This window comes from Ictalurus furcatus, chromosome 9 (genome assembly GCF_023375685.1).
Source record: "Ictalurus furcatus strain D&B chromosome 9, Billie_1.0, whole genome shotgun sequence".
In the NCBI taxonomy this organism is placed as follows: Eukaryota; Metazoa; Chordata; class Actinopteri; order Siluriformes; family Ictaluridae; genus Ictalurus; species Ictalurus furcatus.
In genome coordinates, this window is record NC_071263.1 from 28,073,470 (window position 1) to 28,097,769 (window position 24,300).

Consider the following 24,300-nt stretch of genomic DNA (forward strand, 5'->3'; position numbering starts at 1 on the left):
AATGATAGAGATCAGCAAGGAACGATAAGATTTTTTCTTTCCCCCGATTTTAATTCCTGAGGTATAGATGTAAAGCGCATCGTCATGGTGATGTAGGTGTAAATACGAAAGAAGCGGAGGACGACGAGACGGACGCGTTCCGTTAAGGTCGACTACACAAGGATGTTTTGGCGTCTGGCGAAGTGCTGGTCTGTCGGAGATGGCTGCTGATAAAATATACAGTCTGCCTCTGATTGGCTGGTGCATGATTACATCACAAAACGTTTCTTGACGTCTGGTCATTTTCACGCATCTACTGCATGTCGTTTGTCAGATCCGGTGTTTACGTCCGGCGCGCGATGGAAAAAGGCGCGGTTTTGATTCGGACACCGAAACGTCCTCGTGATCGTAGCCGGACGTCGGTGTCTGTCGTTGAATGTTCTATTTTTATTTATTGGAAAATGACAGTAAGGACCGTCTGGGTGATAATTTAGCAACGTGGACGTGCTTACTAGGGGGTGGGAAAGTGCACTCGGGCTACTTCGTCACACTCCATGCTCGATTAAACCGATTCAGAGCTCAGATATAATGCAATCCATGCCAGTTTGCTATTTCTGAACGTCATTCAAAGGAACAAGTCCGCCAAAAAAAAAAAAAAAAAGCGTCAACTTTACGCCAATCAATCAAGACATGTTTAGTGTCTGAATTTTGCTTCTTTAGTTTTGCACTAAAGGCTGTGAGACAAATGTAGCTAAGCAATAATGGAAGTTTCACACACGTGCCGCGTTGAGTCCGTTTGAATCCGGGTTTGGTGGTTTTGTTTTTTTTTCTTTTGGAGAAAGTGATTCGACTCTGAATCGACTCACCTGCAGGAAGTGAATCAAACTGAGCCGCGAGACACAAAAGCTGCAGAAGTGCCATGCGTTCTGGAGATCTGGAGCCACGAACAAAATGAGAAAACAAATCCTGGATGCGAGACACAAAATGTCTAACGCTTAGTTCTTTATCTATAATTATGTAATAACTGATCGAGTGCCGAGTTCCGTGTCGTCCGTTCTCTCGGGTGATCGTTGCGATTTCTACACTCGCCTTCGTGTGTGTTTTTTTTTTTTTTCTTTCTTTCTTCTACTCCATCACCGTATTTCTGATGAGTTTGACGAGTATGTTTTCAGACGTACACGTCCACAGACGACATTGTTAAGCTCAGAAATCTCGTGTTTAAATATATCTAGTGTGAAATTACACACTGCACAAAAAAAAACCCCCGTCTTAGCAAGTGACGATATCTTGACTAGAAGAAAAGCGATGTAATATTTCTCATTAAAATGATTTCTAGACATGGGGACTAATTTCAAGGTTAAATCCGGCTTATTCTATTGGCCGATAATTTTGCCTCGTTAGAAAGAAGTGCTCCGCATAGACCGAGACAGTTTTAAGCTTGAAAATGAGTTCGTGGTATTTAGAAATGGGCTTAATAACCAGTCCGTCCAGGATTTGGCGATCGCGGATATGAACGCAAAATCAAGCAAACTCTGCGATATTCGGAGGAGCGGGTAATTTTTCCGAACACGGGTACGGCTGAAAGGTTTACCGACGAACACCGCTGCGAAAGAGCGCGCAAAACAACTTCGTGAGATCGCGATTCCGCAAGTTCGTGTAGTTTTCAGCAAAATAAAGCACAAAAAAAATCTCCGCAAACCGTGTCGTGAATTTTTTTTGGTGGGGGGGGGGGCGGCAAAATCAAGCGTTTTCGCACGCAACCGTTACAAAATAACCTCCTTTATCTAATAAAGAGAAGAAATTAGGCAGATAATTAGGAAATTATCATCTCCAGCTTTGAAGGGCGTGGCCTCGAGGGCACAATGACACACAGATTTTTGATATATATATAGTATAATAATACAGTTCTGCTTGTCCACCCTCAAATCGTTCCAGGTGAGCTCGACGAGATCGGCTTCCGTTAGTTTTTTACATTCGCCTCGTAGCTCCTGCGCAAAACTATAGCGCAAACATGTCTTGGCTGATCAACCACGTTTAATTGAACCAAGCCGGTAACGTGGACGGATTGAGACTTGCTGTGTATTTCCATAAGACGTAACGCGATGCTTACCAGTCAAAACATGCAGGTTGTAGAATAATACACACATCACTGAACAATGAGAGAGAGAGAGAGAGAGAGAGAGAGTATGCGAGTGAGTGAGCGAGCGAGTGCGTGAGCGAGTGAGTGAGAGAGAGAGTTGGATATGTTTAAAGTGCAGTAACCTTTCAACCTTCCAGGGTGCAGCGTTCATCCTGAAACAACACGGCGCAGGTTTCAGCACGTGTCGCTAACGAACCCGAGTCCGTGTTCTTCAGCCGCATTAACACGTTCACGTCACACTACGATGCACATGACCTGTAAATAGTGTACGATAATATTTGGTTTTACAGACTGTATAATCGTCTATATTTTGTTTCGAAAGTGAAACTGATCTATGAGATGGAGGTAACACATTAAAGGTGGATTAAAAATAAATAAATAAATAAATAAATAAATAAAAAAAACCCGACACCTGTGGTCATCGTGTCTGTTATTTCGTGTTATTATTTTCAGAAACACACGTTAATGCACTCGGATCGGTTCGGGCAGATGGGGTTTAGTTTGTGTTTAGTCAGTCGTGTGTAGTAACTTGCTCGATATTTGGACAAAATGTGGATGTATGTGATCGTGTACTGTCGGATGTACAGGACAGGTGTGATGTTCGGTCTATAGAATGTTACTGAAGGGTGGGTAATAGCATTCTGAGAGGATAGTGAAGGATATTATCAGGAAAGCATTAAAGAAGCAACACAAGGAGTGTGTGTGTGTGTGTGTGTGTGTGTGAGAGAGAGAGAGAGAGCGAGATCGTGCATAACCATACACGCAAATCAATTCTACTAGAATCTATTTGTGTGTGTGTGTGTGTGTGTGTGTGTGTGTGTGTGTGTGTGTGTGTGTGTGTTTAGACCGCAGTTCCCCTGTCGATATCTCCAGTTTGTCGTGCTCTGTTTGACTTCCCAGATTCCAGCTCACTGCTGCTCTGTCCTTCAGCTTTCTCCACCTTGCTCTCGCCACCAGACCTGACACACACACACACACACACACACACACACACGCTGTAATAATACATAATGATATATCGCCTGTATTCTTCAAACAGGAAGGACGCTGTTAAGGCCGTCACCCAGTTTGGATCAATTCCAAAATCGAATCGGTTCATCTCCTGCTTACATTGACTACGTTTACACGCATATAAGTATTCCGATATCTATCGGAATTCGGCGATATTCATATCAGTATCGAGTCACGTAAAGGCCGAAATCCGATTGCTCGCGACGTTCTGATTTTCCAAAAATTCCGATTCTCACTTCTAGAGTATGCCTGTTTTAATCGGAAGTTGTTGCATACCTTATTCGGAAAATCCACTGAAAGGAGATATATATATACACGCGTGCTCAGTCCGCAAGGAATTGTGGGTAGCAACGATAGCATCTTGAACCTCCCGGGAAAGAAAAAGCGTACACGTGTAGATCGACGTACTTAACACGATCGTGTATACAGGAATATTCCGATGCTTATAAACGTCGTATCCGGAATATGTCTGCAACCCGAATCTTAGACCTTAAACGGGATTCTGTGTAAAAGTAATCGGTGATCGTTTCATATAAATCCTACAGACGTTCAACCACTCCGACCTGACGTCGCGCTGACGAGAATCGGACGGACGGACGACCTGAAAACACTACCATCTAGTGGCGGAGTTGTAAAAACGTGTTAACAATATATCTGTACTGTATGCACGTCATTACATACTTAAAAACAGTTTATACAACTGGATGTAGTGCGTTTCGGAATGAGACTCTTCGGTTACTTTACGGTATGCAAAAATGGCCCAACCCCAATCCGTAGCTCCAAAGCAACCAAATTATGTTTTAAAAAACCACACCTAGTGATACTCATGCCACTAATATGCATCGGAGACCAATAATCACCTAAACTACAGCAAATCAAATGGAATATGCATGTCCTCAGAGACCGGTTCATCATCTCCAGCCTTTTGTTTATCCTGACCTCCTACTTCCTGCTCAATCCTTCCTCGGATGCATACGTATGAAGGAGAGGAGTTCACGTAGCACGTTGCCTTGTACACTATACCTAAGACCAGGTGGAAAAAGCAGGCCCCGAACCTGCACACTGCATATACTATATTCGGCTGTACGACATATTTATATACGGGGACGTTCTACAAATTTCTGTGAGCCACCTTCCTATCTCTAAAAGAAATGGCACCCTTGAACTAGGTGCCCTGGATCGTCAGTTTAACTTTGTACTGTAACACTTGGGTACGTGTTTTCGGCATGTCTATCTACACAACGGGTAAAAAGTTCCAATAAAGCATGTGTGTGTGTGTGTGTGTTAGAGTTCAATTCGTTACCCTCACTTCTTTTTAAAGAGTTTTTTGAAGGAGCTCCGGAAACCTTTGCCCTCCTTCCTGCTACTACGCTCGCTCAGAGGGGTGTGGTCACCTTCGTCAGACACGCCCTTCCAGTTGAACTCCTCCCATATCGGAGGTCCGGAATCCTGAGATGGGAAAGCACATAGACTTTTAAATAAATCACGGTTTTAGCTTCCGGTTTTGGAGAAATGCATCGTGTTGGTTTGTGTTGTGTAACCTTGTGTAGTTCCTCGGCGGTGGTGTGCAGGTTGGGTTCGTGATGCCGCTCTGGGCTGCTATTCCTCAGCCTCGATTTGTCGCTTGATTGGCGCACCAGCCTCGGGTGGACCGGACTTCTGACCGAGTGGGGGTGGCTGTCGATGCTTTCCAGCTGCAAGCCGTTCAGCGACTTGCTCTTCCGTTGTACCGGCTTCATCACGCTGGCTGAATCAGGCCTGTAAACCCCACCGCCGCTGCTCCGCCCTCTGCTGTGTGATTGACTGTCTGGACTGAGGGAGGGGCTACAGCTCAGAAAAGCAATGTCGATGCTCGAGTCAGTAGAATGGGAACGACTTGAACAGCGAGAGTCCCTGCCTTTGTATGGAAGGAATGCCTCCATTGCGTCGGCCAGGGCTGACCCCGCCCTTTCTGCCTCTGGAATCCTGTGGAGTTGAGTGGGCGTGGCTTTGTGACGAGATTCCGAGTCGGATGCAAAGGAAATGTCAGGGTGAAAACGACTAGGCTCTGCCTCCCAATCAGGGTAACGACGGACAGCTGCTTTCTTTCTGCTCTGACCATGGGTCGGATCACTGAGAGAAAGAGAGAGAGAAAGATGGATAAATTGATGGATGGGAGATGTAGAGGGAATAATTATTTCAATGAACAAATGAAATGGAATAAGTGAATGAATAGGTGAGTGGATGGAGGGATAGATGCAGTCTGTAAGTGGATCCGTGGAAGGATATTACAGTTGGATGAAGAAATGGATGGATGGCACATGGATTGATTAGAGTAGTTAGATTGACAGGTGGATGGATAGAACGGTTAGCTGGAGGGTTATATGCATGGAATACTAATCATTATTTTGGTCGAGTGCATGGATGAAAATAATTGCAAGATGGATAATTTAATGAAACGGTGTGATATGTTTAGAAAACGAAAGAACTGCCAGTCGGACAGACGGATAAAAATGGTTGGATGAGTGGATGGATAGAACAGTCATGTGGACAGATGGATAAAAATGGTTGGATGAGTGGATGGATAGAACAGTCATGTGGACAGATGGATAAAAATGGTTGGATGAGTGGATGGATGGAACAGTCATGTGGACAGACGGATAAAAATGGTTGGATGAGTGGATGGATGGAACAGTCATGTGGACAGACGGATAAAAATGGTTGGATGAGTGGATGGATGGAACAGTCATGTGGACTGACGGATAAAAATGGTTGGATGAGTGGATGGATGGAACAGTCATGTGGACTGACGGATAAAAATGGTTGGATGAGTGGATGGATAGAACAGTCATGTGGACAGATGGATAAAAATGGTTGGATGAGTGGATGGATAGAACAGTCATGTGGACAGATGGATAAAAATGGTTGGATGAGTGGATGGATAGAACAGTGATGTGGACAGACGGATAAAATGGTTGGATGCGTGGATGGATAGAACAGTCATGTGGACAGACGGATAAAAATGGTTGGATGAGTGGATGGATAGAACAGTGATGTGGACAGACGGATAAAATGGTTGGATGCGTGGAAGGCTGGGGAGAACTATAAGCCTGTAGATCAGTAGAATGGTGGGAAGAGAGGAGGGATTAATGGTTGGATGAGTGGATAGCTGGACAGAACGATCAGATAGATCAATGGAATGGTAGAATGATGAATGGATTGAACAGTCATGTGGACAGATGGATAAAAATGGTTGGATGAGTGGATGGATAGGACAGTCATGTGGACAGATGGATAAAAATGGTTGGATGAGTGGATGGATGGAACAGTCATGTGGACAGACGGATAAAAATGGTTGGATGAGTGGATGGATGGAACAGTCATGTGGACTGACGGATAAAATGGTTGGATGAGTGGATGGATAGAACAGTCATGTGGACAGACGGATAAAATGGTTGGATGAGTGGATGGATAGAACAGTCATGTGGACAGACGGATAAAAATGGTTGGATGAGTGGATGGATGGAACAGTCATGTGGACAGACGGATAAAAATGGTTGGATGAGTGGATGGATGGAACAGTCATGTGGACTGACGGATAAAATGGTTGGATGAGTGGAAGGCTGGGGAGAACTATAAGCCTGTAGATCAGTAGAATGGTGGGAAGAGAGGAGGGATTAATGGTTGGATGAGTGGATAGCTGGACAGAACGATCAGATAGATCAATGGAATGGTAGAATGATGAATGGATTGATGGAATCGAGGGCAGAGGGTTGGGATAGACAGACAGACAGACAGACAGACAGATGTAATAGATGGATGAGTGAATTATAAAATGGACAGATGGAGGGAATCCTTGAGTGGCTGGATGGGTAGAATATGATAGATGGGTGGATGTGATCATTGGATGGATGGATTTGTTAGATGTACATGTAGATAGACGAGATGTTTGAAGTGGTTTAAATGGATGGATATATGGATGGAATAATCTGTTAGTCAAGATGGATGGAGTGGATGGATGAACGGATGGGGATGAGTAGACGGATGAATAGTGCTGTGACTCACATTGGTGCACTTGTGCTACTGTAATTTGATGAACTCTCATAATCCACTTTATACAGCTGCTTTACTGAAGATCTGAATCACACACAACAAACAACAGGTCAATTCGACACACAACAAACACCCTAATGCAAACCTAACTGAAAGCTTCTACCTCAAACACACACACACACACACACACACACACACACACATATATTCCTTCTCATCACAACACAACACTGACACGATCATTGTCTGACCTGCTGAATTCCTTGCGTGTGTGTGTCACCCGGTCCGGCTGGTGTGTGCGCAGGTTGTGTGTGTGTTCTCTCGGGCCGTGGGTGGATGAGTGTTTGAGGAGCTCCTGGTTGTGCTGGAGGAGGTTACTGTACCGGGTGGTGAAGGATTGGAGATGCTGCACACACACAAGCAGCAGGTAGTAATCTGGATGCTCAGATTCCGTCTGACGCAAGAGGCTCTAACACACACACACACACACACACACACACACACACACACAGATGTTAATGTAACACACAAACACACTTGTATCGACTGATAAACACATGTATGGATAGATATTTGGATGGATGGATGGACGGACGGATAGACAGTTAGATAGACACCTGTAAGAGCCTGAGGTATTCTGGGATACGCTGGACCGGCTGGAGCAGCAGAGTGTGTAGGGATAGACATGTCTCATCTCCTGTGATGTCACCCTAGATTAGAATACGCACAGCCAATCAGGACACACCTTTCATTCATCACATCTGATCTTAGTATGTTTGTTTGTGTGTGTGTGTGTGTGTGTGTGTGTACCTCCAGCAGGCCAACCGGCTTTGAGAACAAGCTGGCAGATGAAAGGCACTCGGGGAGCTCCTTTAGATAGGACATGTAGTTGTCCAAAAAATCACTCTGTGAAACACACACACACACACACACACACACACACACACGTCAGCCTTTACCCCTCATTTCATCTACATTGTTATCTTAATGTTGGGTCATTATTAACTCTACTTTTCATTGGGACTTATGCACATAAGCCACACCTCCTTCACCGAAACCCTCACACATAATCCAAGCCTTCTTCACTAGGACTGACGTGCATAAGCCACACCTTCTTTTTCTAGGACTGACATACACATAAGCCACACCTCCTTCACTGGAACTGACATGCGCATAAACCGCACCTCTTTCAATCGGACTGACATGCTCTTAAGCCACACCTCTTTACTGGTACTCATTTTGCTCAGAAGGAAAGCCCTAGTACCTCTTTACTGGTAAGCCTCAGAAACACATCTCCCATGATGCTTTGCCAGTGACTCTTGAGCACACGTTCCTGCAGAAGATGCAGCAGCTCCAGGTGCTGCTGGATCAAAAATCGTAAAGAGGGTGGGAACAGCCTGAGGCAGAAAAAGAAGGAAAGAGACATGAGAGGAGATCTGTCTCAAATCGTGTGTGTGTGTGTGTGTGTGTGTGTGTGTGTGCGTGTGTGTGTGTGTGTTACCGTTTGTCTTTGAGGTTAGAGTTTTCACAGCCATTGTAGGTGATATTGGCCTTCAGCAGCAGAGACAGATATGACACGTACACTCTCTCTGACTCCAACAGCTCCAGAGCAGCTACCTGCCTTTGACCTACACACGCACACACACACACACACACACACACACACACACACACACACACACACATACACACATACACACATACACACATACACACTTTAGATCAGTGGTCCACAAACAAACTAATGGTGGACATTATGAATTTTCTGAGACACCAAGCCTTGACCACTCATTCCAGATTTATGATTTAGGACAACTGTAACATTTAAACATTTTATTCGTTGTTTGTGTGTGTGTGTGTGTGTGTGTGTGTGTGTGTGTATGAGAGAGAGTGAGAGAGAGAGAGAGACGCACTCATGTCCTGGCTGTTCTGTTCTGTTTGGTCTCGGCTCTCTCTCCTTTCCCGCCACAGTGGAGCTTTAGGGTGAGTCCTGAAACCGCTGGCATCCTGCTCAGAACCTAACACACACACACACACAGTAAGAAAACAGCAACCTGTCTCTTTCTGAAAGGTGTGTCTAATCATAAGGTCCAGTGTAAATGTTTTGAAAAGTCAGAGAGTCACTCACTCTGATTGGCCGGCAGGCTGCTGATGTAATGCTGAATGAGCCTCAGTTGTGTTTGGCTGCAGGGAGAGGTGTGGCCATCCACTAGCTCCTCCCCCCTCGAGAATTTTCTACCAGTAACATAGGTAAGAGATACTTCAGTGACAGCTAAGAACGTCTTTGTGTATGTCAGACTTCAGTGTGTGTTACCTATCTAGTGTCCTCTGTAGTGTGTGTTACCTGTGTTGTGTCCCCTGTGGTGTGTGTTACCTGTGTTGTGTCCCCTGTGGTGTGTGTTACCTGTGTTGTGTCCCCTGTGGTGTGTGTTACCTGTGTTGTGTCCCCTGTGGTGTGTGTTACCTGTGTTGTGTCCCCTGTAGTGTGTGTTACCTGTGTTGTGCCCTCTGTAGTGTGTGTTACCTGTGTTGTGTCCCCTGTAGTGTGTGTTACCTGTGTTGTGCCCTCTGTAGTGTGTGTTACCTGTGTTGTGTCCTCTGCAGTAGGTCCAGATCTGTCTGTAGCTCTTTTTGTCTGATGTTAAGTTCAGAGATCTGAGACAGAGCAGTGCCTGTGTCCTCCTACAAACCATTAAACATTTCCAACAACGTTAAAAATGTTCCTTAACAAACGTAAATATTAATGCTGTGTGTAAGTGCAAGGTGTGTCTGTTGTGCACCTGGAGTGTGTTCAGTGTATTTCTCAGAGACAGGATTTTCTCAGCCGTGTCTCTCTGGCACTCAGACACTTTCTCCTCCAAACGGCTGTTGCTCTGCTGTAAGGCGGAGATCTCCTGAACCACGCCCCTGAGTCCTGCCTTAAGCTCCGCCCACAGGGCCTGCAACTGTAATGTGGGATTGCTTAATGTTGAACAAACATGAAGTTCACAATCTATAAGGGATTATATATACATAATAGTGAGCTAGATTGGTGACACTATTGAAAGCACCACTCCTGTGGGGTGTACTGCCCAAAAGTAAGTGCCCCCATAGACTTGCATGCACCTTTGCCCATTTGCTATTTTAGTTACAGTTACATTTATAAAGCGCTTTTCTAGACACTCAAAGCACTTTACATAAAATGGGAGGGGGGGAGGGTCTCCTCATCCACCACTAGTGTGTAGCATCCACCTGGATGATGCGACGGCAGCCATAGTGCTCCAGAACACACACCACACACCAACTATTAGTGGAGAGGAGAGGAGAGTGATGTAGCAATTCAGGGATGGAGATTATTAGGGAACCATGATAGAGAAGGGCCAATGGGGGAATTTCACCAGGACACCGGGGTTATACTCCTACTCTTTATCATAAGTGTCCTGGGACTTTTAATGACCCGAGAGAGTCAGAACCTCAGTTTAACGTCTCATACTGAACAAGGTGCTGTCCCAGTTTCTATACTGGGGCATTAGGACCCACACAGACCACAGGGTGAGCACCCCCTGCTGGCCTCACTAATACCACTTCCAGCAGCAACCTTAGTTTTCCCCAGGAGGTCTCCCATCCAGGTACCGACCAGGCTCAACCCTGCTTAGCTTCAGTGGGAAACCAGGCAAGAGCTGCAGGGCGATACGGCTCTGACCATTTGTAACAGAATTGAAGTTATTTTGCATAAACAAACTCCAGTTAGTCCATAATGCAGCTGATACGACCACATCCCCCCGATCTTATCAACACCGCATTGGCTCCCAGTGAAACCTCGCATTGATTATAAAATACTATTATTAACTTATAAAGCACTAAACAGTCTCGCACCACAGTATCTAAGCGACTTTTTGGTTTTCTATGATCCGCCACACCTACTTACATCAAAAGATGCAGGCTATTTGACGGTACCTCGAATAGCGAAGGCTACAGCAGGGGGAAGAGCTTTCTCTTATAGAGCCCCACAGTTATGGAACAGTCTTCCAATTAGTGTTCGGGACTCAGACACAGTCTCAGTGTTTAAGTCTAGGCTTAAAACGCATTTGTTTACTCAAGCCTACCCTGAATAGACTTTCTGTTACGCTAAGCACAGTCCTAATAATCATTTCTCTCCCTCTCTCCTTCTGTCGAGCCTCACATGATTTTATGGAGATATTAGAGATCCTGATCCTTTCTGCTCTCCGGACCTGCCTGATCCGTTTCGGATGTCCTATCTCTGGATGGAGCTCTCATCTACTCCAATTCCAGATCGCTGGGACTACGGCTGCTTCTAAAGCCAAACAGACTTCATATAAACCATAATGAACTTTTTCACACTATCCGTCGTTCCCCAGATGATTACGGGTTCCCTTCTGAGTCTGGTTCCTCTCAAGGTTTCTTCCTCTTAACATCTCAGGGAGTTTTTCCTTGCCACCGTCGCCACCGTCTCGCTCAATAGGGATAACTTCGCACTTTTAATATCTGTATACCGTGTTTATATATTTCTGTAAAGCTGCTTTGAGACAATGTCTATTGTAAAAAGCGCTATACAAATAAAACTGAATTGAATTTTTTGTTTTCTGCTGAGACCATCATCCGATTATCCTTAATCAAGTGCAGTTTCCTGTGTAAAAATGTACATAAACAAAACCTTTTTTGATCATGTGTGTGTGTGTGATGTCAAAGGTTGATAACGCTATTTAAACATGCTAAGCAAAACTAACAGACCAGGCAAAGACGTTAAAATAACTCAAACGTGTAGTATGGCTTTGGCGAGATACAATATAATGTACAAATTCAGTCACTTAACCAAATTAAGGATCAGCTAACCTGGTGCGATTAACTAAACTTTGTCAAACAGATAGATCAAATTAGCAAGATCTAGCTAGCTAGTGTTCAAACTGGCTAGCTGAGGGAATGCTTCCTTCAGTTCTTTGAGCTGGATTTGGTTGCGCTTCGATCACACTCTCTTCATTAAGACTTAATGTCTTTTAACAACATCGGACACATTTGGGGTGTGTGTGTGTGTGTGTGTGTGTGTGTGTCTTCGGTGACCTTGAGGAGGAAAGTAAATCAGTTTACATTTATCAGTACAAAGTCAGCTTTCTTGCAACACACACACACAAATTAAGCACACGATCATGTGAAAGCCATCAGAGGGAGAGGTAGAGAGAGAGCGAGAGAGAGACTGAGAGAGCGAGAGAGACAGAGGAACAGAGAGAGAGCGAGACAAAGAGAGTGAGAGAGCGAGAGAGAGAGACAGAGAGAGTGAGAGAGAGTGAGAGAGAGAGAAAGAGTAAGAGAGAGAGAGACAGAGAGTGAGAGAGACAGAGAGAGAGTAAGAGAGAGAGAGGGAGAGACAGAGAGAGATAGAAAGAGAGAGAGAGAAAGAGACAGAGAGAGAGAAAGAGTAAGAGAGAGAGAGACAGAGAAAGAGAGAGAGAGACAGAGAGAGAGTAAGAGAGAGAGAGAGAAAGAGAGAGAAAGAGACAGAGAGACAGAGAGAGACAGAAAGAGAGAGAGAGAAAGAGACAGAGAGAGACAGAGAGAGACAGAAAGAGAGAGAGAGAAAGAGACAGAGAGAGAGAGAGAGAGACAGAAAGAGAGACAGAAAGAGAGAGACAGAGAGAGACAGAAAGAGAGAGAGAGAAAGAGACAGAGAGACAGAGAGAGACAGAGAGAGAGACAGAAAGAGAGAGAGAGAAAGAGACAGAGAGAGAGAGAGAGAAAGAGACAGAGAGAAAGAGACAGAGAGAGAGAGAGAGAGATTCTACCTGAACCATGTGCAGATCTGGATCATCCATGTGTGCATCTGCATCTAAGAAAAAAGTGGTGTAAAATGTTTAGAACCCATGCACATGTCCAGACTGCAGGACGAATGCTTTCCACAGGACCTATGAGGTTGTAATGGCTTCCTTCCTTCAGTCCTTTTCACTCGTTTTTAATCTCTTACATCCAAGACACGTTTTATTCATGGCTACTTAACCCGTTTAAACTCCTTAAGTCTTAATAAAGGCGAAGATCCCAGCTAGAATGTACTCAGAAGGTGTAGTCATGCATTCGTCAGGTTTTAAGAAGGTTACAAAAATAGCATTGCTGCAACGTTCTGAAAACGTACAATGTAGTAATGATTAATAAAATGTTGCGACTAACATTTATATTTAAGTAGACTATTCGTTTTTCCCACATTTTTTTCTCTCCAACTACCAACCAGGGAGGATAAAGCCCAACACGTGCTTCCTCTGAGACACGTCTTTTTTTTTTTTTTAAAGAAACTGCTGCTCCTGCTGCATCACACACTCGGATAGAGTATGCCCCTCCCACCCAGACAACACGGCCATTATTCAAACTCATACTCTTCGGACGACATAGCAAACGCTTTTATCCCGTGCCACTCGGGAGCCCTACGATCGTTCTCGGGGCTCTGAAGACATTTTCATGCGACGTCTACCGAAGTTCCGCCAGCGCTGCTTGGCGTAACGACAACGTTAGCGCAAACATTTGTGGGGAAATCGCTTCTGAACGCTATCTAAAATGCTCTCAGGTCACCCAGTTTAGAAAACGATCATTTCCAAGCTATGTCTTCAAGTTGTGCATATTCAGAGCCGGCTTACTCGCATGCTTCAGATGATTTTCTAGGCTATACATTCAGATTCTTAAAATCGCATGCGTGCAGTTCACACGCCCAAGAGTTTTCCTGAGTAGAGGAGTCAGACATGAGGTTTCTCTAGAGACTGCTCGCCTTTAAACCCCCAAAAAACACAAAGAAATACGATGGGTTTTTTTTTTTTTCGCTTTGCTGCATGTCCTAGTTGTAATGATTACATTTAATACAAATTAGTTCAATAGTATGGCTTCCACCCTCATTACTCAGCAGCTTGATCGAGCACATCCTGTTATTTTACGTTTAACGATTTACACACAGGTAATTGTGCACACCTTGAACGAAACCATACGATATTAAATCGTGGTCATCGGATGTACGCTATCGATCGTGGTTTGAAATTCATTTTATTAAAATAACGGTGATGTTTTAGTTCATTCGATGCGCCATCCAATAAAGAAAGCATGCCGACAGTTTGAAGGACAAGCTGACCAAGCACTCATCTGCTACGCTTACAGCTCATATAAAAGGTCATTCGTAACTTTATCCATCGAGAAACCTGACCGATTAAGATGATTCCTATCGACGTGTTTAATATCGCTGAACTCGATGGCATGGCATCGTCTTCCGAGCGTATTTACAGCCCAAACATGAACGGCATACCGACCTAACGTCTGAAGAAGACTGGAGTTACTTCTGAGGTTCTAATATCGATGTGTACAATTTCAGACTCAACACTGAACACGGTCCTGTCTGTTAGATTCAATATTCCTAAGTAATATTGTCGCAGAAGCAGTTCCCAGAACCATAAGGTTTAGCAAACCTGCAAAAACTAAACCTGTGAAGATACACGCTAGAAAACTGGGTTCGGTGACTCGGGCTCATCAACTTCACCTTCCGTTTTTCCGTTCTCCATGTTCCTTCAGGGTCCTTATATTCCGACTTATGGTTTAAGGTCCGGAGGTGTAAATTTTCCAAAAATGTGTTCCACTGTCTTTCTGCTACTAGAACCTTCTTCGGCTGTCTTTCCACTTTTTTCCAAAATTGCGGATGAAAAAAATCTCCAGTTTTTCGGATTCCAGAATCTTCTTCCACTGTCTTTTCTGCCTCTACATACTTTTTCCAATCTTCTAGTTTCTAGAATTTTCTTCTAATCTTTCCGCTTCGAGAATCATATTTCATCATCTTTCAGATTCTAGAACCTTGTTCCACTATCTCTCTGGCTCTAGAAACTAGTTCCAGTCTTTTTGGTCTCTAGAACTTTGTTTCCGTCTTACTGCTTCTGGAAACCTTTTCTCCTCTCTTTCCACTTCTAGAACCTCGTTCCAGTTCTCCGGCTTCTAGAACCTCGTTCCAGTTCTCCGGCTTCTAGAACCTCGTTCCAGTTCTCCTGCTTCCAGAACCTCCTTCCAGTTCTCCGGCTTCTAGAAGCTTGTCCCGCTCTCTTTCCACTTCTAGAACCTCGTTCCAGTTCTCCTGCTTCTAGAACCTCGTTCCAGTTCTCCTGCTTCTAGAACCTCCTTCCAGTTCTCCGGCTTCTAGAAGCTTGTCCCGCTCTCTTTCCACTTCTAGAACCTCCTTCCAGTTCTCCGGCTTCTAGAAGCTTGTTCCGCTCTCTTTCCGAGTCTACAAAGCGTTTTTCAATGATTTTTTTTCAACCCGCTTCTACAAACTTGTCCTAGTTTTCCAGTTTCTAGAATCCCGTTCCGGTTTCCCAGGTCCTGGAATCTTGTTCCTCTGTTGTTCTTGTTTGTTAATTTTGTTATTCACTGAAACGCCGTGTTCCTCTGTTCTTCGCTCAGAAGCTGAAAGAATAAACAGAAGGCAGCCGAAAGCTCTACTGACCTAAAAGAAGTCATTCTCCTGAGTGTCTGAAGCTCTCCTTTGTGCACTTTATCCTCTCTGCGATCGTTCTGTCCCACCTCTGGGTCCTCTCTCTTCCGAACCATGTGAGTTTGATGAGGTCTCGGACAAAAAGGCCTTGTTTTAGAGTAAGTGGAAAAATGAAGACACAAGAGGATGAGAGAGAGAGAGAGAGAGAGAGAGAGAGAGAGAGATCCACCCCTCCTTTATAAAACAAACCAGACGATTCAATTTAATCTTCAACCTTCTGCCTTGCCCACGATCTTCCCTGAACTACATTACCACATGTTAAAAACAAGTACTTAAACACACACACACACACACAAACACTCACACACACACACACGTTAATTGTGTCATTATTTACTGAAGTGACTCAGCAGTGTAAACTATTCTAGCGGCTTAACACATCGGAATAAAGAGCACAGACCAAACGCCCAGCTGTAAAAACACCCACCCTCAAGCACAGTGACGTGGCCATTCATTTCAATTGCAGACACAGACCCTGTACGTTTTCATAAACAGGAACAATACATAGAAAACGATCCCAAAAGAACACCGTGTATACCATAATATCTTGGCCGTAAGTCCCTCCAGAACATTATCCTGCATTCACACACCAGTCATTTTCGTTTCTTCCATATTTACCAAATTACGAGTGCTAGGAGCCGATTCTGACACCTAATGACATCAGACATCTTCATATGTGTGTGTCATGTGTATCATACTTACAACATCCGTCCATCTTCTATACCACTTATCCTCTTCAGGGTCACGGGGAACCAGGAGCCTATCCCAGGGAGCATCGGGGCACAAGGCGGGGTACACCCTGGACAGGGTGCCAATCCATCGCAGGGCACAATCACACACACACTCACACACCCATTCATACACTACGGACACTTTAGACACGCCGATCAGCCTACCATGCATGTCTTTGGACTGGGGGAGGAAACCGGAGTACCCGGAGGAAACCCCCGCAGCACGGGGAGAACATGCGAACTCCACACACACAGGGCCACGGTGGGAATCCAACCCCCGACCCTGGAAATGTGAATACTTACAACAACAACAACAAAAAATCTGTGGCAACGGTGCAACAATCAATATTCATACAGGGATTTATTTATTTATTTATTTAAACTAACCAGATCGTTTCTTTACGTCTCGGATCAGTCCCTCCAGGATTTTTGCGATCGCAGAAATGAACGCGAAATCAAGCAAAACTCCGGAATACTCGGAGGCGCTTGCAATTTTTTTAAATTACCGCAGATGTTCCGCAGATGTTCCGCAGATTTGGGCCGAGACTTTCAGGCGAAGCCCTCTTCGAGTCACGTGCGTCGAACTTGAGTACAGCTAAAACAATTGCGTGTGATTTTGAAAAAAAAAAAAAGCCGCCGCGGAATCGAGCTTTTCTGGCCGTGACAATCACCAAGCACTCTGCGAGATCCTGTACGGACTCGTTGACGCGTCACGTCCTCGTTTTGGGATTCATTTATGAACTAAAGAAAGTGAGAAATCATTTCAAATCAAAGTTCACTCCTTTTCTCGCATCCGTTGCTCTCGTCCACTTTCACCACCAACTTTTTTTTTTTTTTTTTTGCCAAATTGCAATAATTCACCAACCGTCACTGAAGCTTTCGTTATCTTCAGTGAGGACAGGGTGATCACTTTGAATAAGGCACGTTCACGTTCAAACGTTCTCCAAAATTTGGTCCTGACAATTCCCACCCACTTCTCCCCCTATCATATTAAGCAGGAAGCCTAACACGTGCTTCCTCTGAGACACGTGAAACCGGCGAATCGCACCTTTTCGTACACGTTGTGTCGCGGGGCAGCGTAACACGCTCCGAGGAAAGCGCCATCGACCCACCCTCTTCCGCACACACGGGTTCGCAGATAACCCACGATCGGCTAGTGACGCTGTGATTGACGGCTGTAGCGTCGTCGTGATTGGACCTCGCGATCTCCAGACAATCTCTGGACACTTTCTTGTCGCTCCACTCGAGACCTTAGGTAGTGTTTGTTTTTTTTTTAAATTATTTCTGAAGCAAGCAAATGTGCTTAGTTTATTGCTTTATTTTCATTAATGCATTTCAACATTCATCGAAACAGAGACATCACTGATGTAAAAAAAAAAAAAACACACACAAAAAAACAGTACTACACATCTGAAACGTCAATAATGTACAAAAAATAAAAATGCTTCTGATTGGTCAATGACGGCGATTTCACTACTGATTATTGGTTTGTTTTAATGTTAGCGTTTATGTGTTTAAAAAATAATAATAATAATAATAATAAGCAGATGACAGCGTTAATCGACCCGGTGCAAGAACAACATCACGTGGCGTTCTCCTGAGAAACTTGAGAATCGTTCGTGTCCGGACTTACATAACTCCTGACGGCCTTACTGCAGTCATGAGCTCAGCTGTGTGTGTGTGTGGGTGTGTGTGTGTATAAAAAGTGTGTGTTCGTCAGGAGGTCTCACAAATCTTCACCTACTTTACCTCAGGCAAAACAAAGTTCTCAAAGGTCTTACTTAAGCATGGGAGCGTTTCTTACGTTTATGATGAGGTCATTTGATCACGTTTTCATCCAAATGACACAAAATACTGCTTTGTATTTGATATTTAAATACATTTCATGAAAGGTTAAAGATAAACCCGCAGCCGCCCCCGTCCCCACCCCACCCCCCCATCCAGGAAGGCGATGGTAGGAAGGCATCTCGGATGTATCACCACACCCTTATTTTACATGTAGTACAGCTCATCGAAACTGCGTTTTATCGCATATCGAACTGAATGAAAGAGCTACAGACATGTATCTCATTCTGTCCAGGACATGAGACATAAAAACACACTTAGGGGAAGGAAGGACGTTTCAGAAGAGCCCTTTTCGCATGACAGAGACAATCAGCGCTCTGTTATAAGAGGAACACGTGCTTAATTGTTGATCCTGAACTGCCTGTGTTAAGGCTGATTTAGTGTATATGTGTGTGTGTGTGTGTGTGTGTGTGTTACATATTAAGTTTGAGTTTGAGCCCTGGCGCTGCTTTTCCATGGAAGTTTCCAGTCCACACGAGTCCCTCCAGGTCAGTGAACTCGCCCTCACCCTCTAGTCTGAGAAGAGAAAAAGACAAAAAATATATTCAAAATATTCAAAATAATATCGTTCCTTTTTGCGTAACCGTGACGTCTCGGGCCGGTCTTCGTACTTCCTTCCCTTTTCCCCCCCACTAAATATCGGCAGTGACGTGTTCGGTGTTTGAACCAGACTCTCCGGTTATGACATCGCTAACGAGCGGGGATGGACAAAACACTCAAAAAAAAAAAAAGTTATATTTATACAAAATGTCCACGCCGTTTTGAAAACATCGTCCAATAAATGTGCGATACTTATCGTTGCTGCACAGCTTATTATGTTAGCTACTGGAGTTGATGCTAGTCCATCTAACCTAGCATTAGGCAAGAAAACAGGCTATTTAAATACAGCTAGTTATCTTTAGATATAGCTAGATATCACAGTGCAGTCTGGTGGATTATCCAGATTCAGACACACATGGTTAGCTATAGCGTTAAATACTTTGTGATTCTTGAGAGTTCTTTTGTTCTGCACTGACGACCCTGACTGGATGCTAATCTCAGCTCGCTCCTTTGATGACTGGACGTGGGAAGACGTCCCCTTCGAGATTCGTAAGTACTTTGAAGGTCTGTGTAAAAATCTAGGGAGTAAAAAGTGTGTGTTTTCTTTTGTTAATTAAGTACGACTACAAGTAATTCAATTTCAGTAGCGCCCTAGTAAAGTATAAATACTCCAACGGGACACTTAAAGTCCCCATGAAATCCACACGGAATTGAAGTTTTGCGGCTTTTAGGATGGATATGTTAGCGTTGAGGTTATCTATAAGCTAGCGTGCTCCAAAACGATGACAAGAGTCGCGTCATTTAGAAGATATACGCGTTCAGAATGTACAGAATCTCTCTCTCGCACCTATACGGATCGACCGTTTTGATGACATCATCCTGCGCTTCAGCTTCTTGTCAGATTTTCCGTCTAATCGAACGCTCTCTAGAATCGGTAGTGTCCCGCCCCCGATGTTATATAAAAATCACCTTGCGGAAGTCGGCGTTGTTGGGCGAGAGTACGGTTTAGCCCAGGCTGTGAGGTAAGCGAAACATTATTGGTTATTTAAAAAGGAAGAGGAGCCGTTCGATATGTCCCGCCCTGACTTCCTGTTTCAGTGGAAATGACGGGTGCCTCTCGACCAGCGCCGTAGTTCAGTAGTCAGGGCGTTGATCAGGGAGGCGGCCATTTTAAGTTCTGTCTCAATCGCTAAATCCTTCCGGTACACTGGAACGTTCGCTCCCTAAAAAAATCCCACAATGCACGGCAAAAACCAAGCAGCACCGATGCCCACTATGTCATTTCCCTTACTGGAAATGGGACGAACTCACCACATACTGAACTAGGGAGCTGGTTGAGACGCGCCCATTGCCAACGCATTGACTATCGCGGCGCGGTTCAAGGCAGTTCACGGGGACTTTAAGTATAGTGATGAAATAAAATTACTCGTGTCGTCCACCCCTGCTAACATTCGATTTACGCTCGGTAAATCGTTCGCAGAAACGAGAAAGGAGAAAGGGTTAGCGCGTGTCTATAGTAGCTGACTCGCCGCAGTGGCTGAGCTGCATTACATGAAGATTCAAAAGCTTCTGTGAATTGGAGTTCTGTGGGCGTGGCTGCACCGTGGTCAGTTACGGCTGATTGGTGCTTTTGCGCCAGGTTTTGTAAAGCTCGCAGGATTTTTCTAGTTCGTTAACATTTAAAACGAAAACTTTAATAAAAATAAAAAATGGAAACAGATGAGGCTTACCGAATTGATCGGCTCAGCGGTAACATTTCTACTAAAAATGGCTGAATTATCCGTGTTAAGGAAATACGTTTACAGATCTGAAGAAAACAACTGTGTCGATTTTAAATTTGCCCAAACGGTTCCTTTGAGACAAATAACCAAGTGACTGAAGACCTGTTCGTGTACGTCCATCTAATGACAACCCGTGCGCTTAGCTTATCGTCTTCAGCCCCGTAAACCGAGAGCATGTGATTCATTCAAAGCTGTTTCACTAAAGTAGTTACAGCGTGATAGTCATTTATAGGATAACTGCGGATAATACGGCATGAAATTCACGTTCTGGAGAGGGGGGGGGGGTCGACGGTGTCAAATCAAAGAGCCTTCCTTACACGTTAAGCACCGCTCGTCACCTCAAGCAACATCATGATCTCTGTCTTCGTGCAAAGCCGCTGTTACGGTCTTTCCCTGAAGCTACAGGACCATGTGTTTGTCAGCAGCACTATTTCATGTGAAAGCCTTCTCTGATGGCTCTTATATAAACTACTTTAGTGACAGAAGATTCATCACAGTGGAACCAAATTTTAACTCCTTCCATAAATGTTACATAAACATCTCCTTACAGAAAACGTTCCCGTCAGACGCGGGTTTTAGTGGTGCGTCCGGCGTACCGTTCCCCCGTGAACGACCCGTTACTATAGAAACCGTAACCTATTAAAACGAGCGCGTTGACGGACGCCCGTCATTAATAGCTGCACTGATGTCAGAGCTGCTCTTATAGAAACTTTCTGACCGATCAGAATTGAGAATTCGCCGAGCGGAGTGTGAGAGTTGAGAGTAAACGCGACCTGTTGTTACTGAACGTTCCGGAGTATTTCGTCCCGTCAGGAAAGTGGTACGTTCCGCTGCCGTGGTACGTGTTGTCTCTGAACTGCCCTTTGTACACGGCTCCCGAGGGGTGTGAGAGCGTCCCGCTGCCGTTCATCTGCAACGCAAACGTATAACGCGTCTCTATCGTCCACGTCACCGCTGTACACGCTGTAACACAATGACGTTGCTCAGACCTGCTTATTTTATTCATAATTTAAAAAAAAAAACAACTTTACGTAAAACCTTATCGTCATTCCACTCTCCGGTGTACGTCGTCCCAGAGGACGAGGTCTGCGTCCCGAAACCTTTCCTCATCGCCACGCCGTCCGAGGTTTGACAGCACTCACCTTCTATAACACACACACACACACACACACACTCTGCAATTAACAATACTGCAGCTACTAAGAGAACCGGCCCTCAATTTCTCTCTTTTATACGGAATATTTCAGTCTATGATTATTATTCCTTAATGAATCAACATCTACGAGAAGGTAGAAGCAGTCGTTCAGGAGAAGAAGAGAAGCTTTCTACGAAAGGTCTAAGTGTCTTCTCGTTCGCCCGAGATAAATGTTTGTTCTCGGTAAAATTAGAAAGTGTTTATGACGCTGTATGAAGGCAACCAAGGTCGAAAACTATCACGTTCAAACTAAGATTCGTCCGTTTTAGTCTAATTAGTTGTGTATCATCGTACCATCCCGTGCTGATTATTTTCCCGTCACAGCGCACTTACAAATTCCGTCCATACAGTGGATCTAAAAAAGTCTACACACCCCTGTTAAAATGGCAGGTTTGTGTGATGTAAAAAAAAATAATAATAATAAAAAATGAAACCAAGATAAATCACGTCAGAAGCTTTTCTACCTTTACTGTGAAGTTTTAACCTTTTTATTAAAGTGAAAAACAATAAGAATCATTAAAAAAAAATAAATAAAAGTACAATACCCTGGTTGTATAAGTATGCACACCCGTAAACTAACACCTTTAGATTTTTTCACAGCATTCAATCGTTTTTGAGTAAGAGTCGATCCGTTCGGAGCGTCTTGACTTATTTAGCGATACAATATTTTTCCATTCTTCCTTGTAAAAGCGTTCTAACTCTGTCAGACTGGCTGGGCATCTCCTGTACACAGCCCTCTTCAGGTCACCACACAGATCTTTGATTGGATTTAGGTCTGGACTCCAAAACCTTGAACTTGTTTTGGTGAAGCCGTTCCTCTGTCGATCTGGAGGTTTGTTTCGGGTCGTCGTCATGCTGAAAGGTGAGATTCCTCTTCGTCTTAAGTGTTTTAGCAGAAGATTTAAGGTTTTGCTCCAAAATCGACTGGTATTCGGGGCTCTTCATGATTTGCTCCACCCTGATTAAAGCCCCAGTTCCATCCAGCTGAAGAAAAACAGCCCCAAAGTACGATGCTGCCACCACCGTGCTTCACCATGGGGATGGTCTATTTTGGTGATGTGCTGTGTTGTTTTGTTGTTGTTGTTTTTTTTTGTGTGAAGAACATATCTTTTAGTTTTATGGCCAAAAAGTTCACCTTTGGTCTCATCAGACCGTAACACATTATTCCACATGGTTTTGGGAGATTGGATGTTTTTATTTATTGGTTAAAACAGACTTCCATCTTGTCACCCTACCCCATCGCCCAGAGATATGAAGAACTCGGGAGATTGTTGTCACATGTAGGGAGCAATGAGTACTTGCCAGAAATGGCTGCAATTCTTTTAATGTTGCTGAAGACCTCTCGACAGCCTCCCTGACCAGTTTTCTCCTGATCTTCTCATCAATTTTAGAGGGACGTCCCGTTCTTAGTAGTGTCACTGTCATGCCATATTTTCTCCACTTGTTGATTATTGTCTTTACAGTGTCCCATGGTATATCCAATGCCTTGGGAATTTTTTCCAACCCTCTCCTGATTGATATTTTTCAGCAGTGAGATCCCGTACCTGTTTTATAAGCTCTTCGTGGCCCGTGGCTTTTCCAGCTGGATGTTACCAAGACGATGTCAGGAGAATCCTACAGGAACAGCTGGACTTTATTTGGGGTTAATCATTCACTTTAATTGATGGCAGGTGTACACTGATGAATATTTAACATGAGTTTGAATGTGATTGGCTCATTCCGAACACTGCCACATTCCCAGTTATAAAAGGGAGTGCACAGTTATGCAAGTTGGGTATTGGAAGGTTTTTGTTTGAGTTTTTTTCTCCCCAAAAAAACATTTCTATGTGTTTATGACTTCACAATATGTTATAAGTTGCAATTTCACTGTAAAGGTGAAAAAAGTTCGGACATGATTTAAGGAGTTTAAATAATGTTTAATTTCTTTCACACTAAAGTTGTAAATGAATTTGTTGTTAACCTCTCTCTCTCTCTTTTGATTATTGGGATAAACCTGACCAGGAACTTTTTTGTATGTGCGGTTTATTACTGGTTTATTAATTATCCCACAATCCTCTGTGACTCACCATATTTGTCTCCATTTGGAAAAATGTACAAGACCTTTAACCTCACAGGCTCTGCAATAAAAAAAAGAAGTAATTTATAATATAAAATTATAGGAAATTATAATCTGTGTAAGACATGGAGAGAAAAAATGGGAAGAGAATTATGAAGCATTTGTGATAATAATAATAATAATAATAATAATAATAATAATAATAATAATAATAAGCTAATTTTGTCATGCTAACTACTGTAGGTTAAATATGCTAAAGCTAACCATGAAACACTCACCTGACATTCTATTACACGGCTTAATTAAACTTAATTAATCTCGCAAACTAAAATAAACCACTCTTTTGTCCTTCTTATAGTTTCATTAATCATTAATGTTGACAGATATCAAACTCTTTCAACGAAGAAGCGTCCTCGCGGCCGCGTCACTATGGCAACTGTTGTTTTACTCACACGCGCGTTTTTGCCGCCACTTAGTGGCCAATCATAAA

At 43.8% G+C, this 24,300-nt stretch overlaps 1 protein-coding gene across 7 annotated transcripts; it reads right to left on the bottom strand.

The window, feature by feature from the left end:
- Positions 1 to 794: 794 nt before the first annotated feature.
- On the bottom strand, positions 795 to 24,261 carry LOC128613055 (MORN repeat-containing protein 2-like). 7 transcript variants are annotated; one of them, XM_053633605.1, is made up of 19 exons: positions 22,300 to 22,820; positions 21,598 to 21,704; positions 21,333 to 21,522; positions 19,218 to 19,356; positions 15,615 to 18,754; positions 12,940 to 12,983; positions 9,943 to 10,107; positions 9,747 to 9,844; positions 9,291 to 9,397; positions 9,076 to 9,180; positions 8,664 to 8,790; positions 8,427 to 8,559; positions 7,973 to 8,068; positions 7,780 to 7,872; positions 7,414 to 7,631; positions 7,175 to 7,246; positions 4,672 to 5,242; positions 4,440 to 4,579; positions 795 to 3,078 (listed from the first exon to the last, which is right to left on the bottom strand). In XM_053633605.1, the coding sequence occupies exons 6-19, from the start codon at positions 12,967 to 12,969 to the stop codon at positions 2,961 to 2,963; spliced, it is 2,073 nt and encodes a 690-aa protein (XP_053489580.1). In that variant the 5' UTR covers positions 12,970 to 12,983; positions 15,615 to 18,754; positions 19,218 to 19,356; positions 21,333 to 21,522; positions 21,598 to 21,704; positions 22,300 to 22,820; the 3' UTR covers positions 795 to 2,960. The 7 variants fall into 7 exon arrangements, with proteins under 7 accessions (XP_053489580.1, XP_053489577.1, XP_053489578.1 ...); XM_053633602.1 differs by having other exon boundaries at positions 14,664 to 18,754; XM_053633603.1 differs by lacking the exons at positions 19,218 to 19,356; positions 21,333 to 21,522; positions 22,300 to 22,820 and adding an exon at positions 23,821 to 23,842 and having other exon boundaries at positions 14,664 to 18,754.
- Positions 24,262 to 24,300: the final 39 nt, after the last annotated feature.

Excerpts from the sequence above, each read along its gene's own strand:
- LOC128613055 (XM_053633603.1), bottom strand. The coding sequence starts at position 14,685 with ATGGAGAACGGAAAAACGGAAG. Across the intron at positions 9,398-9,746 it reads CTGCAGAGGACACAACACAG|AAAATTCTCGAGGGGGGAGG; the intron begins GTAACACACACT and ends TGTTACTGGTAG. Across the intron at positions 4,580-4,671 it reads CCGCCGAGGAACTACACAAG|GATTCCGGACCTCCGATATG; the intron begins GTTACACAACAC and ends TTCCCATCTCAG.